The sequence below is a fragment of the Kryptolebias marmoratus genome, linkage group LG9, assembly GCF_001649575.2.
Source record: "Kryptolebias marmoratus isolate JLee-2015 linkage group LG9, ASM164957v2, whole genome shotgun sequence".
NCBI lineage: Eukaryota > Metazoa > Chordata > Actinopteri > Cyprinodontiformes > Rivulidae > Kryptolebias > Kryptolebias marmoratus.
Window position 1 is genome coordinate 22,576,660 of NC_051438.1, and position 21,299 is coordinate 22,597,958.

General features: G+C 36.0%; 1 protein-coding gene across 5 annotated transcripts in view; it reads right to left on the reverse strand.

The window, feature by feature from the left end:
• diaph2 (diaphanous-related formin 2) overlaps positions 1-21,299 on the reverse strand; it is a 347,968-nt gene that overhangs the window by 149,137 nt on the left and 177,532 nt on the right. For all 5 annotated transcript variants that reach the window (XM_017408298.2, XM_017408297.2, XM_017408299.2 and 2 more), the window contains 2 exons: positions 10,282-10,383; positions 7,919-8,013 (listed from right to left, as the gene is read on the reverse strand). In XM_017408298.2, the coding sequence (XP_017263787.1) occupies positions 7,919-8,013; positions 10,282-10,383 (197 nt within the window). The remainder of the gene's footprint in view (positions 1-7,918; positions 8,014-10,281; positions 10,384-21,299) is intronic.

Sequence of the window (21,299 nt, forward strand, 5' to 3'; positions counted from 1 at the left end):
GCATGTGATTCATATTTATCTCTCTCATGGTATGAGGTAGGCAGTAACTCAAAGGGTCTTGCCTAAGGATAGCTCAATTTCACTGTTGTATCTTTGCCCCGGCCTGGATTTGAACCCGGGTTTCCTGGGTGAAAGTCTGGTGACTTACCCATCGAGCTATCCAGACAGATATATATATATATATATATATATATATAGCATAATAAAGTCGTGTATTGTTTTTAACGTAGACATAACTCTGTTAGAAAAAATAATGACATGAAAACCTTATGTACCATTTTACCTCAAATGCTAAATCAGACAAATAAATACAAATGTTTCCTATAGTTTGCCTAAAAGCCCTAACAGTGTAGGTCAGCCAGTGTGTAGTAAAGATGGCGTGCACACAATGACTCATTAGGACACGCTGGATTTAAATACAAGAGGAGCTGGACACTTTCTTTCTGCAGCTCTTTGATAAAGGGTATATGCACACAACAGGGCAATACTAATTACAAATGAATAGCAGTGTAGCTCTGTTACTCATTAGCCTTTCCTTTTGAAAGAAGATGGGGTAATATAAAATACATTGGCAGACATTAAACATTAAGAAGCCACTCTGATATTCTGCAAAACAAGCCCCCTGGGGCATATCATGCACTGACGAGACTTAGCTTACCACACACACCAAAAACTGAGTGCTAAAACATTTAGTGATGACTTTCTCATTTCAAGCAGTCAGATCACATGGCTGAGTAGGGTTGGGGCAAAAAATAAATAAAAACAATGTTTTCACTAAACTTATAAAATCGTTAACATGGTTTTGCTGAAGTTTATTTTCAGTGTAAAATACTCTGTCAAAAGACATAATTTAGAAAACTTGTTTACTTTAATTGCCCCCAACTTACTTCAGCTCAAACAGTCTTTTGCAATTCTGATACGACAAATTTGATCTACTGTATTGTGCAACCCTAATTTAGTCAGAAAGGTAAATCCCAATTATTGACCGTTTATATATTTTATTATTATATACAAAAATCTATTTTATTTGTGTTCATTTAAGTCGCACAAAGGACATTTCAGTTATATTCATGTCTACAGGGAAAGTTAAAATAACACGTTTCCATGTTGATGTTTGTACCCATTTAAAACATCACTCATATATTGTGTATACCAACATGACTTCAACTGATAATGCACAGAAGGTCTGCCCCACTAAAACTGGTTTTATTAATAAACATAAGCTCTACTCACTGTGGTCAATGTAGTGATGAGTCTTGATGTGACAAGATTAAATAACAAATAAAATGTAATTGGACATAATAAGGTACAGCTAAGGCTAAACTATATATAGTGCATGCAGAACCAAGGGTGCGTTTTCCTGAAAAAAGTGGAAAAGGCTATTAGAGCTAAAATTGCATTTCTGCCTAAAGGGAGCATTAGAAGATGGTACAACATGTACTGCAGACAACTTAATTTATACACTAATCACAGGGAACAGTTTTCTAAAATGTGCCAATTAAGCAACAAGGGAATGCAAGGTAGTCCAGCAGAACTATTGTACAAGAATACGAAGGAAAACGTGGCAAGAAAAGGAAGCAGCGCAGAGAGCTATGGGAGTATATTTGCAAAGCATTAATCTAAATGCCTAAAAACCAATACCACTTAATCCCCTCTACTGTAAGTAAGAAATCTTCTCAACAACGCCTTTGGACACAGTTCCTCTTAGAGATGCCAAATCACAAGTAATGCAAAAATAACATTGTCAGCCAGTTGAACTTATTTTGAAAAATTTCCTGCAACTATTGCTACAGCAGAAACAGGTTTCCAACAGTGTTTTATTGTTCAGATTGGCAAGCTTTCTGCTAATTTTCTGCTACCTTGAAAATAAAACTAAATAAACTATTCTGTCATAAAACATCTCAAGCATTAAAGACAGATTTTTAAAAGAGGACATAATTTAACAGATGAAAGACTTAATTTAAAATATGACAAAACAAAAACAATGTATTTTACATTACTAACAGCGCTGTATAATTCTATTACACTGTTGGAAATAATTCAGCCATGAATCTTCTGGCATGAACAGCGACTGCTGATGAAACTGTTATTAAATATATAGAAAATTAAAAAGTTGTCTTTGTTAAAACATTTCAGAAGGATACGACAGGAAGCTTTAAAGACAAAACAATGCACATAATGTTTTAAATAAGAAAAAAAGCTTCCCTGTACAATCAGTTTATTACATCATAGTTACCTCATAAGTATTTCTACATGTGTACAATTTGATCAAAATATAAGCATATCAAGTTTGCAAGTGCTTATTAATAATCTGGGCAGTGTTTGGCCTCAGTCTGTTCAATTGGCAAGGACTTTAAGAGCATGGGACCAAGTGCTATTGTTATGCCACTAAAGCCATCACCCTGGAGCAATGAGGCTGTGAGGGACTCTTGGAGAAATTCAAACACCAAAGGGGAACCAGCTTAAATCAATACCAGCAAGGTTATGTGCATACTCGTGTTGTGATTTAAACAATACAAGTGAGGAAAATAATGCACACAGCCAGGATACCAGCAAAAAAGAACTTGGGGACAAGTTGTCCTGTAATGCCAAACTACACAATGCAACCAGGGCCCTGAAGCCCAAAGCACACAGGTCTGACTCTCTTTTCTCACAAACAAGGTCCACAGGACTCTTCCCTTGCTGATACCGTTGCCTACCAACAATAGCAATGAAAAGCTTTGTCAAGCTGTCAGCTCTTTAAAAGCAGACGTTTGCCAGGCTTTTTGAGGCTCTACCTGTTGTGGTGTGTATTGTTGTCTTTCATTCCCCTCTTCATCTCATTGTTATACAAGGTAGGGTAGTGAGGTGACTAAAGTCTTCTTAAATTTGATGAAGCTGACCTGATATGTGCAAGAGATTTCTGTTCAACTGCACTATGAATATTGTAGACAAATGAGAAACAGAAACAAAGTGTGAAAGAGCAACAGATTGGATGTATATGTGTGCTTTCAAATGTTCGATAAGCTATTTATTGTTCAGATGATAAATGCCATAATTGTACAAGGACAAGAAGACAGACGCTATCCATTTGCATGTAGCATATCTATGTTTGTATGCTGGGTGATTGGAGAAAGAAATAAGTGTGGAATAGCAAGGAATCATATAAAGCATGGATGAATGGTGAGCGCCAAGACTGTCTGCCAGCATTCATGGATGTGTACATCATCACTGAGGTGTTGATGGGCCCTAATGCAGAATAAGGAGAGCCAATCAGCTCCTATCTATCCACTCTGCCAGGGTGACACATCGCAGGGATACTTCAAGGCCAGCACATTGCCACATTCTGCTGACAAATCATTACATTAGACATGTCACGAAGAAGGAAGATAATAAGATTGAGTTACAGAGTTTTAGATACATCATGAACAACCCTCGCTTCCTCAGTTCTTTCCATTCTAAGCATTCCTTCCATTTATCAATATGCAGCTGGACTGTCATGAACCAAATTTCAATGGTTTTGTCAGAGTTCATTTCCCTAAAATTCTGCAAGAACAGTTAAAACAGACACCAATAACTAGATGGGATTAACATTGTCCATGAATACCAATGAGCTCTGTGGAACAGCCTGGAAAATGTGTCCTGTCTTCAACATCGGAGTGTATATTTCTGGTAACAACTTGTATACAATGATAAAAATAAATAAATACATTTATAGATATTTTTTATTATTTTGTTGTATTTTTTTTTCATTTTTTGTACAAAATTCAGTGTTTCAAAAACTGTACAGGCAGACCAAAAATACTGATAAAAACAACAAAATACCAACAAAAAAAATCTGCTGTCAGACAACTCCTCATGCAGTGTTCTTTAATAGGCTACAACAATAATTAAATAAAACTAATAAGATAACTACAAGTAATAGGATTTGTTGCCATTAAAAAGTTTCATTTATTCCATCTTACAAACTGTTAAAAAAACATGCATGTGTTACTTTTTTTAAAATGTTAGGTATTTATTACACCATTTTAACTGCATTTCCTGCAATTCCTTTAGAACCAAATGCAGTTTGGATCAGTGAAGATGTAAAATGGCTCTGATTGACAATTGCAGTTTCAGAAATGTTACAATCTCCTGACTAGCACTAAAGAGGTTGATTCCTGATGGAACTATCTAACCACTGATAACATATTGTGATATGCTTGCTATTATTTTAGGTGCATTCACCACTCCTAACATTAATACGATGGTAAGCTCCTTTCTTTTTTTATTATTTGCCAAGCCATCAATTTGCACTTGTATGTATGTGTGTGTACATCTGTCTGTGTGGATAAATGGTGATTGGCGTGTGGCTGAAAGTGGGTGGTGTGGGGTGATTAATCAGTGTAATGAGTGTAGATGAGCAGTGTGCAGATGGAGCCCACACTCAGGACTGTGTCACCCAGCAGGAGGTCTCTTTGCTCCCCTTCTGAGCCTCTCTATAGTTTTAATGCTGGCTGTAACTGTATTTCCCTGGCATGTGTCGCTTCCTTCTCTGCCTAATTCAGGAGCTCATTCCTGCATCATTTGGCTTTATAATCACCTCATTCTTATTTCACCAGGACAGAAGTACACAATTAGCTATGTTTCTGTGTAAATAAAAATTACTCACGGTGTTTTTGCTTTTCTCTCTTGCCAAACATATTTTTAAAGTGATGTGTGTGTACCAAATGGTGTTTTCTGTCAAAAACATTTGCCAAGTCCTTGAATCTTTAAATAAATTATGTGAATAAATGTGAAAACACCACATATTTCCTTACTTATCACTGGTATATAAAGCATTTTCATTTTCAAAGGTAAAATGGAACAAATTGTCTATGAAATTATTAAAGTGACTGATGGTAAAATTTCAATACTATTTAAACTAATCTGATGATTAATTAAATACTTACATATGTATTTTATAAAAAATGAAAACATGAGAAAATACAATTTTTTCTAAAATACAATATCTATTTATGAATGTATGACAAAGGTTTTCCACCTTTAGTATAATAATTGGGGTGAATACTTTTGTTTATTCTAAATATTGAAAAGAAACACACACTCTCATACAGAAAGTATATACAACAAAAAGCTGGGCTGATAAATAAAAAACTATACAGAAATGCAAAAATGACACAGAAGGCCAGTAAAGCATAACAGGGACATATTCCAAACAGGACCCTTCTGCACCGATTAGTTAACTCAGTTGGTCTTCTCACCTCCCTGTGGACTTGGTGACATTAGCTTGATTCCCAGATGCTTTTGCTGACTCACACACTTGCTCTCATAGGCCTTCCTCTTTGTTAGCAACTTCACTGCCCTGCTTCACATTTATTAAAGAAAGAAATGGGGGGTGGAAAACAGCAACAATGAAACGTCCTTCAAAGAACTTGACAAGCTTGCTTGCATGAGAGAAGAAATTTGTTTGTGACTAACGTTTTGCCACCAGTAGGCAAGGGCCAGTTATCAGTTTCAAGAAAGAACACAATACCATTATGAATTTAAAAAAATAAATAATGGTTTCAAAAGGACTTCTGCTTTTTTGCGAAACCATTTCTGCAACATGCGCGTTTGTCTAACTAGTCAAAGTTAAAAGGTGTCGGAAACCTTCAGGCTGTGCCCAGCGTAGAGTAATAGTCCCACTCCACCCACCAGTTGTTGCAAACAGTTAGCCAACTCTGTATGATGGCTAAAAGAGGTTAACTGCAAAACAAATTCTGGAGGTAAAAAAAAAAAAAAAGACTCATGACTGATTTTCCATCTACCTATTGGAAGTAACATCTGACACTCTTTAATGTTAGGTAAGAACACTGTCTTGGAATGAAACACCAACTTTCTGAAGAATGTAAGCCATTACAAACACTCCACAAAATGTTTGCTATGAAGGTAGATTAGATAACATCTGTTTTAACCTTCACCATACACTCAAATTTAACCAAGTCTACAGAAGTACGTTCATTCTCTGCTATTAGTATTTTCTATTTACCACCATAACTATAATTTAACTGGTTTAATTTGTACATTTTTTTATTTCACTGTTATGTACTAATGTCCAAAAACCACTTTGATTTCTTATTTATTTGTTAGTTTGTTTGAGGTGATGGTTTTTTAATAGATCTACACAAATCAATACACTTAATTTATCCTTTCTATTTATAAAGTAAGAAAATAATTTCTTGTTACATGTCTAAAAATGAATGCAAATAATGTTTTACTTGACCAGTGGTGTGTTGAGTGTTATAACTTATATAAATGTGCATCAATGTAGAATACAAATAATACATAATATAATGTTATTTGATAATTATTTGTGAGATAGTATTTTAGTTATTACATAGAAAATCTGTAATACACTGATATTTTTTTTCTAATTTATTATTGTGCAAATTACAAAGTTATAATTGTTGAATATTATGATTAGATCATAGCATGTTACTCATACTTTGTGTAATATAAAAACATATTTAACAACAAAAACAGCATCAATAATAATAATATATTAGCGCAATGATCACACTCCTACGCTATGAAACTGGTATTTTGGGGTTTAGGTTATCATACTGCCAGGATCACAGGCCAGTTCAGGCCCAGCCACCAGTTCTATTGCAGACACTGATTCACATCTTTATTTTCTGCTATCAGTATTCTGATCAAGGTCAGTTTAATAGCAGCTGTTTGATGGTGTGAATGTGATGGAGTGCTTCTTCCCTGTGTAACTTGTGCAGACTACATTGTACCAATCCAGCCATTTATCAGGTGCTGTGTGCAACAAGGGCCAGGTGGGGATTGGCTGAAGACAACTCTCCTGCTGGCAGATATAAACTATTGAAAGGCTGAAGGTGAAAAAAAGGTCAACACCTCAACTTCCTTTCTCTTTCACAAAGGTGTGGTGTACAATCCCATAATGTACACTTTGTATGTTGTGTCTATTAAAGGTTATCAGTGCTCAAAATAATACCCTGTAGTGCAGCCCACCGGATGGGCCAATCTAAATATATATTGTCTCTCCACAGATACTGGTGTCTATGATCCAAGCAGTGGGAGAGAAGTAGATGAGTAGCTATATTAGTCTTTATTTATAGGCTATGTGGGAATGGACATGGGGAATATAATGGGACAAATTAAACCTGTTTTACTAAGACCTCTAGATGTGAAATCAACACTTTAAGGATCCCCACTGCTGGTTGTAAAAAATACAACCATTGTGCACACTCATGCACATAGAACAATGCATCACTGCCAGGATTTTATTAAAATCAAATCTTCAATTTGTAATACACCCCTGAGGTCTACACCTCCTACTGATGAAATGAAACACAAGCAGAAGACAACCAGACTGCTTCAGTCACAAATACAGCACAAGAAAGATTTAGTTTAATGCTACCCAGTGAAGCATCTTCACCTCAAACTCCCCCACAAATTTTCAATTAATGCTTACTGAGACACACAAAAAATTAAATAAAATGAAAACAAAAACAAGTAGCCTTTAGGAGGCTCATCAATCATGGTTAAAGACAAAAGCAAGAGAGGAAGAAGGTGGAGCTGAAGAGACTTTGCCAAGCCTCGTCCTTCAACATCCATTATAAAAGGATGAATAGAGGGTCTCTGCAGTCCACATGAGGACGAAAAGCCTACCTTGTACCAAAAAAACAATCCATAGCAGGTTTAAAATAGGGTCACCAACCTATTCACCAAACACATCAATTCAAAAAAATATCTCAGATGAATATGTGGGGAAATTATTTTTGTTTTGTTGTTCGTTTCCACATATACCACACAAACCCACATGCATGAAAGAACAATTTCACATTCTCCTGCGTGTAAAAATCTGTCTCTGTATGTGAGAGTGCATCTGTCTCTGTGTTTGTGAGTGTGAGTAAAAATGCTAACACACTACAGCAAACACCAGTCTTACCTGGATGAGCGATTCGCTCAGTCTTTCCTCGTCTACCTGCAGCACAATGTCACGGATCTCTTCATAAGGCAGGCGGAACGAGCCCAGGAAAATTGCTGTTGTGATGTAGAAAGAAGAGAGTCATTTCCTGTCTTTTTTATTAGACTGCAAGGTTCAAAAAGACATTTGGCACTCATCAATTCTCAGATAAAATGATCACAAACCTTACTTCCTACTTGAAAAAAGTGTCACTTTAATAAAAACAAAAGAGGAAACCATCAAGAGTCACCTGTAAGATGTTAAAGTAATTTGTTTTGAATAACCAATCTAAACTCAGAGAACTCTGAAAATAAGAACATTAGGAAAATAAGAATAGTTAGAGTCCGACTAGGCATGTGTGATCTGAAAAGCAATGTGTTTTTGTTTGGGTGTAAACCAAAAGGCATGCTGATTTTGCCTCAGGGGTAATGCCTAGTGGGTGTTTCACACTCCAGGTGGGGTGGCTATTGGAAATTGGAGCTGTTGGTGTATCCAGGTGGAAGTCACAGGTGGAGCTTTGGTAATGAGTTGGAGGAGAGTAACTCAACAGCTGCCATACAACTGCAGCAGTGGGACCTGATGTCTGTATTTGACATGCAATAAACAGAAAGATACTGCTTTTTTTGGTTCCTCATCATCAGTTCCAGTTCATAACACAAACTACTTAATCTGTTTACTAACTTTTTGAAACTTTTTGAATAAAAAACCCACATAATACGAACCTTGTCATTTTATTATGTCGTGTTTTACCCCACCAGATGTCATGTCAGTGTTCTATGTCATCAGCTTGGACTTGTTTGGTTGTTATCTAATTAAACCCAATCCCAATAGTGCTAAAATGGATAAAGTGCTACAGGGGTGAGATTGTTATTGTGGATTTTGTAGTCCAATTTGTTTTTACCCTTTAGCAAACCATGAACCTGCATATTCACCCACCAGGTTCAGTCACTGAGCTTTGTAATAAATTTATGAAACATAAAAAGAAGGGCAGAGTATTAAAGCAAAAGTGTAGCCACCTGTTAGTCAACACAATAACTATATTATGCTGTTTTTTTGCTTTTTTTCTCAGTTACTGAGAAAGATATCACCCTTCTTTTAAAGGGCTGCTGTTCAAAATGCCACAAGATACAATGTGTTTTCACAGCCAGAGTTTATTCAGAATTGATGAATGCATTTTGAATAATTTGCTTTGAAAACAAATTAAATAAAACAACAGATCTAAGTTAATAAAGGCTGAGTTTGGGCATTTAGTGAAAATGAGTTTGAAGACAATGTGAGCTTTTGTAAAGAGCATTTTCTGAAGCTTTGTCTCAAAGACATTTTAGAGTTTCGTTTAAAAACTGGAAACAATTAAATTTGAGTTTCTAAAATCATGACGTGTTCTTCATGAGGTTTTCCAAATTATAATTGCTCTGGATATTATCATTCAAAAGCAATAGCATGTTCATTTTTAGCTATAACACATTTAACTACACAACTAAAAGTAGCTTATTGCACTGAAAACTCTTGCAACTGTGTGATGTGCAGAAATTTAGTTAGTATTTTACAGAACTATATATATATATATATCAGTGTCTCACTAAACACAGTAGATGTAGTTTGCATCAACTACACAGCTGCAGCTTCCTGACACTGCTGAGTGAAGGGTTTTAGAGACGGATAGTCACAATTTACCTGATAGTGATATGCATAATCATTTTAGCATGATGCATCAAGTCACACTGACATTACGATCACTCATTTTATCCCACTACCCATCCCAGTCACTGAACCTTCATATCAGAATTGAAAAAGAAGCTTGGTGGATTCAGTGGTAGGCAGTGCGGAAGATTTATGATGCAGTAGTGTGCATCAAGGCAGCTCAGGAGAGCTGTGTGGTTGTGTACAACAACATGTTTCCCACCCATTTCTTTTGCGAAGGTGAGGTTTTCAACAATTATATTTTTTTTCTTCCTGCCAAACTCAGGACCCATCTGCTGGTTCTGTAATCAGGCATGACAGTGACACCTATCAGCATTGTCAAAGCAATACATAAGTGCAGTGACATAATTTGCAAATGCACACACTCACACACCCAACAACAAGCACATGCCTCTGTGTGTCATCCTTATGTTCATGCCACATGCTCTTTTCACAGCCAGGCTCGTGTATAAGGAAAAATAAAAGTAGGTAGGCGGTGGGGAATATGGTACAGTACAGTAGTTAACAACAAATAACATTTACAAAAGTTTACTAAGGTTTCAAGGGAATCAAACACTTACTAAAAACTTAAAAAGCCGTGGTGAGAATTTACTTGCACATAAGTATTGACACACAAGGTTTAAGGTTAAGGTATATCAACTCACAGAGATTCTGTGCAGTCTTGGCGTCCAGGATGCGTAGCTCTTTTGCCTTTTTCTTGAATTGTGGAACTTTGTTATCGGTTTCATCGCTCACATCTTTCTTTACTGCAAGAGAAAAATAAATACAAAACATTTCAAAAGTTGAAAATCATCTGCAATGTATCAAACTGAACATACAACTTATTCACAGTGCTAACACTCATTGTTTAACATAACCAGAAATATTACTCATATAAAAAAATGTTGTTTATAATTAGACTATACAAAGCAATAAATTCAGTCATAGTAAAAAAAAGGGTTAGGGACTGAATTAAACCGAGATTAGTAAGATGCCAACATATGTTTAAAAAACTGTTTTTGTACCAGAGTCTCTACTTTTGGTCTTACGTCTAAAACTGCTAAAATGTTTTAACTACAGTTTCACAGCTGGTGAAGATTATCAGTCATTCAGGACATGGTAAATCCAAAAACGGTTAGAAAACAAAAGCAACTTGACTTCTAGTCTGTAGCTGAAGACGTTTCGCTTCTCATCTGAGGAGCTTTCTCAATTGATATGAATTATTTTTTTGTTAGTGTAGCTTTGCATTCTTAAATTGCAATTAGATTCAAAATAAAAGTAATTTGTTTTTGGCAAATGTGATTGGTATTACATTTTTGGAACCACATATTACCATCATATTTTGTATCAATAGGCTATGATGCAACCAGAGTTTTCCCAGTCATTTGTTTGCAAAGAATGTGTAGGTGGTTGATAGGCACAGTTCTTTACCATACACCATGTCTATCAACTTCTTAAGGCCAAGGAGGAAAAAAAACAACTCATTTACCCCACACAAATCCAAGAAAATAAGATTAAATCTGTGACTGAGCACTGTAGACAAATTGGTCCAAGAACGAAGACGCCGCTTGTTTATAATGGAGACTTTATTGAGTCTCCACACTAAGAAAAGACCAACAGTCAGCACAATTTTTTCTTTATTTGCGCTGCAATAACATCAGGTTTGTCTAAAAACCCACTTGTCCATATACACACCAAAAGGACAACATTTTAAAGTGAAGTTACAGAACTGAAGAGAGTTTAATTTTTTACAATAAAGAAGCAGCAATATGAGAAGGAAGATTCCTTAGATCCTTCTTTCTCCCCCGATGGTTTATGAGAGGCAGCACACTTTGTTGCTAATCATCACAACTGCTCTGTTTAAGCCCAAGGTGGGAGTCTCTCAGGAAATCTAGAACAAACAATCTGCTCCCTTAGTGCTGGCTTGCATATTTGAAGAAAGAATCAAAGAGGCAACATCTCCTGGGCACATAGAAGAAGCAGTGCTTAAGGCACCTAAGCAAGTCTACAGTGTGCTGTCAACATATCACATCAGGGATGCAGTTGTTTACTGTATTAAGTATTGCTAAATTGCAAGTAAGTTTAAACTGATGCCATACATAATATTGTGGTTTGTGTTTCTGCAGAATGCTAAAACATTGTTTTAAGAGCATAAAGAATTTGGGTTTCCATTTCTCAATGACAATTCAATAAAAATAAGCCATTAATGCAGATGTGAAATATCACTTATTGATAATAGCAGCAAAGAAAAAAAAGAGTAGATATTTTAATTGTCATTGTTTCACCTACATATTGTCAGGATTAACACTTTATTTACAAGAGTATTAAGATTTTCCAAAGAAGTATGTAAATAAGTAAAGATCTAAAATAAAATAAAGATCTAAAAGCAAACACTTTTGTAACTACCAATCTGTTTTAGGTACAATCGTATAGCAGTTGTTTTGACAAACGTTAAACACAATAATTTATAACATTAGCAAGATTCTGCAAAACATCTTTACAAATTAAAAGTTCTGATATTTATGTGATCATAGATGTGCAAACCACTCAACTATTGCTGCAGATCAAGCACACATTACTCTTAATTGATAATCCTGCCTACTGTGATGCTAGATTCAATAAAGTAAATCATGCAATTAGGACTCATTTTGAGATATCCTTTTTGTAGAGCAAATCTGTTCTAGCACATGTAGGCAGCCATCTTCTCTATATAGTATGTCTGATATGCCATAACAGGACCAAAAAAGGAAGAGGAAGATAATCCTGATGGCAGCAGCTTCAATGCTCATTTCAACACAGCTAAAGCTATAGCTTAAAGAAACAATATGGACTTTTTAATGTGAGGTTTTGTAAAACAATTATGATATTTCAATAATTTTGTAAAACAATTATGATATTTCAATAATTCTAATCTCAGTTTGCAGAATCTGAGAGAAAGTTTCAAGGAAGAGGGAATCTAAGGACTTGCCATACTTGCGCCTTTTCCAGTGTTGATTTTAGCCGTCTAAAGCAACTTAAACCTTGGAAATGTCAAAACAGTTCAAAATGTATATATATTTTAGGCATTTTCACATACAATAACATTGTTTTTTTTCTCAGATAGTTATGCAGACTAGGGTCATCATGTTCTATTGTGCAATACTTGTTTCAAACAAAAAGTATAGCAACAGACCTGTATTCAAAACCGATTCATCCAATGTCTTTTTCCTTTACCTGAATGGCAAATAAATTGACTTTTCCTATACTGGGGGACAGCAATTAAAAAAATAAATAATTATTAACCCACAAATAAATCCTATAGGGTCAATAGCACATCATTAACGTTCTGTTAGTCAATGAACAGTGGGAGCCAGAAATCATGCTGTTTGTCCTATGTGGCAAAAGAGCAGGACACAGAAATTAGAGAGCCTTTAGTAATAAAGAACAGGAGGAAACATGAATCTTCCTCAGGGAGAGCCCCAGAGAAAAGGAGCAGCCTAAACCAAGAGGGGGAATTTGGCTCCTTTTTGTACCAAATTGTTCTCTAAAACCTCTATTATCTATTCTCTCTGCTGCCACTTTAATCTCTCACCATGATACCTTACACTCTCACCAGGGTGCTCTCAGCATTCTGGTCAGCTGTCTTCGCCTTTGCCTCCAGGACCCCATGCTTTATGAAGTTAAAAAGAAAAAGTGCGCTTTTAAAAACCAAAACAGGCACAATTCTTTTTGATGCCAACCTATACAGCACAGAGCTCTCCTGCTGGGTACTGAGTGGTGCCATCAGTAGACTGATTTCTGCTTTCTTTTTTTTTTTTGCTGGCTGACTCAATTATGGCACAAGTCACATGCTTCCCTTGAGCACTACATGTGGACTGATGGGCCCTGGAGGGCTTGCACACATTCAAGCTGCCAAACTAGTCAATGTCCCAGGTGTGTGGGGAGGATGAATATAGGTAGCATATACCCAGATGGTTGGCGCAACAATAAAGGAAGATTTATAAATGAACCCAAAACACAGAAGTTACTTAAAATCCCCAAGTTTTGCTGTACTAAAAACAAAACTTTGGGCATGTATGTTTATTTGATTGCTATTTCAGCCACGAAAAGCTTAACCTGCATGACATTGTAGGTCCACAACAGCTGATCAAAGTCTCTGCCAATATTTAAACGTGTTCTTCTAGTTGTCCAAAAGCTAAAATGTAATACTCTGAAAACAGAGCCATGTCTTGTGCAAAAAGAAATATTTGTTAAAAGAATCTCTTATGCAATGACACAATGGAGAAACATTGGTACACTGGAAGAATGTGGAAAGCTTTTTGGCAAACTTGTTGATTTTCCTGAAACTGTCAAGTTCAACTGAATATTTTACATAGAGACATTTTTTTGGATCAGTCTATCATTTAAAAACATTTGGGTTACAAAATAGAATTAAAACAAAAAAGACAACACAGTTATATTGGTTGCTATTATATGACAGGTTGTTATTTCAATAGAAAAAAACAAAGTCAATATAAACCAAAATCAATCTGCTGAATAATGAATATTGTCTTCAAAGTTCAGCAATTCCCTTTAATGCCATAGAGATGATTTTTGGGCCAGATGACTTTTAGACAGGAAAGAATATGTTCAAATAGTTTTGGCATGCCATGTTTGATGCAAGTTTGGTAAAAGCAATGCATAAATCAATACTAGTGATAAATTCACACTGATGACTGTAACATTTACCTTCGAGCGTAAAGCACTAAAGAAGCAATGAACATGAATAAATAATACAAAAATCATCTAATGCACAAAGAAAAAGCATCTGGTAAGCATAGCTGTTAGACATTTCATTAACTTGAGGAGGATAAGAAATTGCTTCGTGCCAAAGGGAGTTACCGAGCTGTTTAGTTTAAATAAAAACATACATGATTGTTTGACCAAAAACCAGTTTGGGCTTATTATGGATGACTTGGCATCCATCTCTGTAGGCCTTGGACTGAGGTATACCCTTGGGAAGCTCTGTGATAACAAGAGTTCTCCAACACTTGGACATCCAGTCTGTTTGTTGGCCCAGAATCTCTATCCTGGTTGCTTTCCATGCGATATCTCCCTCAAGACATCCATAAAACCCAGGGCATTACAAAGCTAAACACTACCACATGTTCACTTCCGGACACAGACTATTCAGCTGAGCTCTGCCACAAGACACCAGAAAATGAGCAGGCCTTGAAAAGGAATAACAGAAACTGCAGATGACAGGTCTTCAACAAACATATTTAAAGGCAAAAGAACACAGAGTGAAACAGACAATGTAAAGTCTGGTCCTCTACAAGGCAATTTATTCCTTCAAATGTGCAATCTGCCTGCAAACATGGACTGTGTCCTCCATCTCAGAGGCTCACACTAAAGATTTAGCTACTGGAAAACTGCCAGCCTGTCTAAAGGAAATGGTTTCTGTGGAAAAGTCAATGGCCTCTGCCACAGAAATACAAATTCTGCAGAAGTTCAATCCATAAATATATGTATTTTTTTTCATCTATGTATACATATAAGTTAAAACATGAATACCAAACAAAGACACAGCTGAATTTCAGATGATAGAGACAACCTTTCAAATGAAATCAGATGAGAAAGAGCTTAAAATGTACTGGCAGATAGCTACAATTCAGAGTTTGTAATTTTATACATTCACTTGCTTTAAATAGAGGTCTTGTTTGAAACCTTAAAGTCAGTCTGATATAGCAGTATCCACTCCTCCCACTGTTTTGGATCTTAAAAGCTTACATAAAGGCAATCCCTCCCTTACTGACACAAACCTGAAATTATTTATTTTACTCAAAGCTTGGCAAACCAGCATCACCCCCTGAAACATCTATAAATATAAGACATCAGCTTTTATATTGCACTGACTATTTAATGAGCACATAGCTTCTAGTGTAATTAGTAAATATTTCTTTGAGCATTTGGTCATTATTTTCAGATATTTTAGAAGTACCTCTCATGTCAGGTTGAACGACAAAAAGCTGTTGTTTTTTTTTTGTTTGAAGGGAAGTGGGAAGGATGGAAATTCTTAACCATGCAGTCATCATCATGCCTAATGATAACAGAGTGAAAAAGTGACTAATATCATTATTATTGATGAAAGACGTGGACTGTTATTAACTCAAGATTTGCTTGAGCATAAAAGCACATCTTTACAAAATATGCATGCTCAAGTCGAAACATACATGACAAGCTATATGTGTTTTTTTTTGTTTGTTTTGTTTTTTCCTGTTACCAGATCTTCTTTTAAAAGCATCTGGTTCTGTTCATCTACAATCTCTGAATGAAAAAGTGTGTATACAGGAAGTGGGGTATGTCCTGCTGAGTGACACTTTGACTTGAGGCCAGTAATGTCTTCAGTATGCAGGGAGAGGCTCAGCCCACACTGGAAGGTACGCAGCTGGGCCTGGAGCAGAGCCCAGTGAGAAAAACGCCTCTTCTAATTGAGACAACACAGATCTCCCTTAGTGACCCTCCCTTATCTTTTTTTTCCAAGAGGAAAGGAGATTCCAGAACACAATAATGTTCCCTGTGAAAATCATAAATTCTTAGTAAAAGGGAAGAAATGCAGCTTAATTTGGGGGTGGGGTGGAGGTTGTCATGATTGGACAAATTTTATTTGTAGTATTTTGGTTGTGTTTCAAAATGTATTTTTTCTTGGGTCATTTTTAGGTCAAGAATACAACCTTCACCACAAGTTGGTGCAAAAGTCAGTCAGAAAAATTAACATAAAACAAGATCAATACAAAACAAATAAAAACATCCCCAAAATCAATAACTCTAAATATTGCCTTTGACTTGAGGCTTGGCACAGCCTTTTAACAAGTATATTTAATCTGCTCACATCTACACATGACTGTTGTTTCCCTCTCAAAGACAGGGAGTGTGGGAAGGCTCTGACTCTGCCTCTTAAATTGGTCACGGAGACATGCTCCTGGACGTAGTGAATGGATTGAGCCTGACACCCAATCAGTTTTAGGAAACCATTCTCTGGTTGCACCGAAGCAGCTCATTGTGACCCATTGTATGTGAGCGCTGGTGGGAAGGCGCTAGTTGATGGTCCAATCGGCTGCACCTGGTGCCTGATAAGACCCTGCCATGCAGCCCAACCTTAAGCTTTCAGGAAGCAACACTAAAAGTAGACCTATGTCACTGTGATAGGAAGAGGAACAGAGATTTGAGACCAAGGCTATTCTTTGGATAAATGGCAAAATTACTCAGGTCCCCATGGTCTGTATTACCTCTCAGGTGTTGTGATACATAAGACCCAGCCTAAACAGAAAATCAAGTTTATGCTTCAGGAGCCTGAAAAAGTTAGGGATTTTAAGATGCCCACCTGTACAGTCAGTTGCCTTTGCAGATGTTGAAAAGAACGTTTGTGAGTTGTGTCACACAAGAGTACTGATATCACTTTTGCCCAACACTTTCAGAGAGATATGACCAGCTGAGTTTAGTGAGTGGAAAGTGAAAGTAAAAAGGTTCAAATACATCAGCAATGTGCAATTTATTACATTTGCACCCTACACGAGAACTGACCAAGTATCTGCATGCCAATTAAAGTGTTTATGACTGGAGAAAGAAAAGAACATCTTGAGTTACGTGTGTGTATGTCCTACTTTTAAGTTAATTTGACAATTTTAAATGGTTCTCAGCTTTTCAAAAAGCGCTGTTATTCTGTAGTCTTATATATATCCAAGCTCATCTCTCTTTGCGTACTGAAAGAATGCTTTTTTTTTTTTTACTGTAGAATAAAAATAAGATGTTTAACAAGCAGGAAAAAAAACAACAATATATGATTAAGTTCCAATTTTACTACTGTCATTTACCATCGTTGTTGTTTGAATAAATTTCACACAGTTAAGTCAAGTTGACAAAAAACATAAAATGAGCATTTTGTCATTTTGTCAACATTAAGTGTTGGAAGTTGAGTAAATAAGTGTATATCAGGATTTTAAGAACAGATCAAACTGAGAAGGCTCTGCAATTAGTTCATGGCATCTTCACAACTGCAGCAGTTGTAGGATGTTCCTGATCTCCAGTGTTCAAGATTTACTAAAAGTGGTCCAATAATGGAAAACCAGTGAACCAGTAAGAGGGTCATGGCCAGGCCGGGCTCATTCATGCACATGGGGAGCAAAGGCTCAACCATGTTTTCTAATTTAACAGAAGAAATATATTGGCTCTTTTTGTTGAAAAAGTTGATATTAGTTGATATAAGAAGGCAGTGTACCAAGTGTTTTAGATGTTATTGTGTAAAGGGATGAGTAGCTGCAAATTAATCATAATGCTGACCCTTTTCAAAAGTCCCCTAAAAATGGTACTGTGGGCATCAAAACTGGTCAACAACACAATGAAATACAAATTATGTTTGCTTTATTTACATCATGTGATTAGTCGGCTTTCTCTGCAATGTTTGATTAGAAAAGCAGTATAACTATAGTACAGTATTTGAGAAAAACAATATGGGTAATATGGGTAGTGTGATAATTTGGAAAATGTTCTGTGGGGAAGACTTGGGTTCGGCCTTGAATGTAGATGTTACTTTGACACACGCTACCAATCTGCCCATTATTGCCAACCAAGCACACCTTTTCATAGAAATGATATTGACAGATTTCCTTCATTATGTGCCCTTAAAAAATGGCTCCAGAATGGTTTGTAAAACCCAACAAAAGCTCAAGTGTTGACTTTGTATTAAAACCTCCCTAATCTCGATCTAAAGAAAACTATGAATATGTTGGACAAACAGGTCCAATATATGAAAATAAGAAATCACATTTTACAGAATCTAAAGAAATTGCTATTGATGGTTTGATACCTGGTACAACATGAAGCTTCAGAGACTGAGTGGGGTCAATGCCTCAAGGGGTGAGGGTTATTCTGGTGGCAAAGGGGGGCCGGCTACTCAGTGTCAGGTGGATTCCGAAAATGCAATTGATGATTAGTATTCAAGCTTACATAATTTGAGCAAATTGAAGTTTTTTGTTTTTTTTATTTGTTTTGTAAATTAAACAAGCAGGTGCATCTCAGCAAAGAGGTGCATGAAAGGTTGTCAAACAAGGAAAAGACATCCATGCTTATATTTTATTTTTTTAGGAAATGTGCTCAAGTATTATCTCTTCTTCTTGTGAAGGTTAACCGATAGGTTGATCCAATTTGTCTACTGAGGCGTGAAAGGACTTAAGAAATACTTCACATGTCTGTGCTAGAAAATGTCAAGGTTTCCTGAGAGATGAGGACAAGAGGAGGGGGAAATGACTTTTTCTCTAGCTGGCAGTTTGACTTTATGCTTGTTAGCACCAATAGGCTTATCCTTGGCAATCAACACAGGGACAGATATATACAGTGTAATTTTAAGCCCTGAATTGCATTAAAGACAGCTGGTGATACATCTGCCACTAACATACACACAGTGTCCTTTCCATTTATATGCACAAAAACATGCATCTAATTTAAAAAGCTGGGATTGGTTCTGTAATATTTAAAGCTGTAAAAGCTTCCATCAAGTCAACTCCAGATAACTATTCTTCACACAGCAGCAGAGAGGCATGTTCTGATGACATAAAGGTGTCAAAGCAGACATGACCTGATTAAAGATGCACTATGCGGCATCTGGAGATGGAGTTAAGGCATAGTAAGGAAAATATGAGAGTAACAAGAACTGCATTCAATTTTCAAAACCACAGCCTGCTTGCTTCGATGTCTGAGTCATTTCTTTCTCTCTCTGTCTCTCCTCCATCTGTGGAGGTCTTCATGAATCTGAAATGAATGATGTTGACTTTGATGACGGAAAGAAGACTCCTAATTGTTAATAGGTTGAGTCCTCCCACAGTGCCATAATGCCCTTCAGTTACTGTCAATCATTTTTTGTTTGGTTATCACAGCAGGTACATCACCTTAGGTTTATGCAAGAAAATCATTGGAAACTAACAAGTTATTTAATGATGTTTCTATGTACAATTCAAGAAAAAAAAGTTACATTGAAAGCAGATTATATAGAATATTCACTTTTTAATCATAAACTTTTTGTGTGTGTGTGTGCAGACAGATTATTAGGTGTTAAAAACAATTCTGTGTCTATGAAACCCTCACACCAAGGAAAACTACTATAAGCTGCTGGCCAACAGATGACCAAAATACATAACCATATTAGGAAAAAAACAGAAGGTTAGTTTGACGTGTGATTAAAAAAAAGCAAATAAACTGAAAATATCCACACATAAAAATGACACAAACTGACTTTGTAATGTTTCTGTTTTTGTGACTTTAAGACGATAAAGAAAATCTAGGCCGCTAAAGCACACAATCTGACATTTTATTTTGAACAACACTATTCAAATTTTATTGTTTTGTTTTTATTTTGTTAGTCAATGAGGAATAAAAAACAATCAAGTCAAAAATAACAAATGACAACCACAGTGTTGCTTTTGTATGATTAAAAAGTCAAGACACTGAATGAAAAGGACTTGCTGGGGACTCAGCAAACCTGAAAACTCCAGTAGAATTCTTGTAGTGGAGTTTGGACTTCCCATGGTGTTTGGGGCGCAAATTATTTAAGTGCAGCTCACCTCCTAGTGGGCTGATTATGATGTGTTCAAGTCCCACTGCTGCCTCACTGTCTGGGTGAGTATGAGGCGATTCTGTGAGGATGCTGAGGCACAGAGTAACTCATGATGTAGGTTTCCCTGTAAAGGAAAATCTCCAATACAATCTCCATACAGCTGACTTGGAGTTTTAGTTGCCCTTAAATTACACCATCAACTGCAATATTAGGAATTTCAATTTCACCCTTCCCAGCCTCCATTGTGGATTGTCTGGAAAACCCCTATTTGATAATTAACTAAAACCAATAACTCAAGTGATGTAAGGTACTGTATATTAGCTAACTGTAGAAATTAAGTTAAAGAAAATAGGAGAAAAGCTTGCATTTTTGTTTACTACTTTTTTCCTATCCAACCAATGGTGCAACGGGGAAGGGGAAAAAACAACAACAAGCATTTAAACCTAGAATAAATTTAATGTAATTAAAACAAGGAAAAAAAATGGTGTAATTTAGAATGTTGTCAATCAGAATATTTTAATATTTATTTATATATAAAAATATATTTTACAAAATGCAAGAACATACACTGCTTTAAGAGATGCTGTATGTCTTGGAAGATGAGGAGAAACAGCATAAGATCTAATAAATGTCAATGTCATAGGATGCTCCCTAAACCATGTTCTCTTTTTCTCACTTAAAAGTTAGTAATCACCGCAATATTTAATATTTTATGTGCTCATTATTCCTATTATTGGGACAAACCTCTGTTTTCCCTGGTACAACTCTTTGTTACGAATGGCAAAAGATTATTTATAAATACTAATAGAGTAAAAAAAAAATTAACATAAAAGTTCAAACTTTATAAACAGCCAAATATAGAATTAACACAAAAATCCCAAGCAAACAATATAATAGATTAATGTGAATTTTCAACATGTTTCTCTCAACAGTTTGATCACTAATAGTCAAGTTGAATCAGCAGCAGATGTTTATCTCTCGCCATGGAGTCGTCAAGTGAATTTTATGGATGCTCCAATTTCCCTTTGACATATTAAACCATTAGTGTGCACTTGTTGAATAAAAACAAAATAAATTAAAAAAAATTTGGCATACTGTAAAATGGGGGGAGGTTTT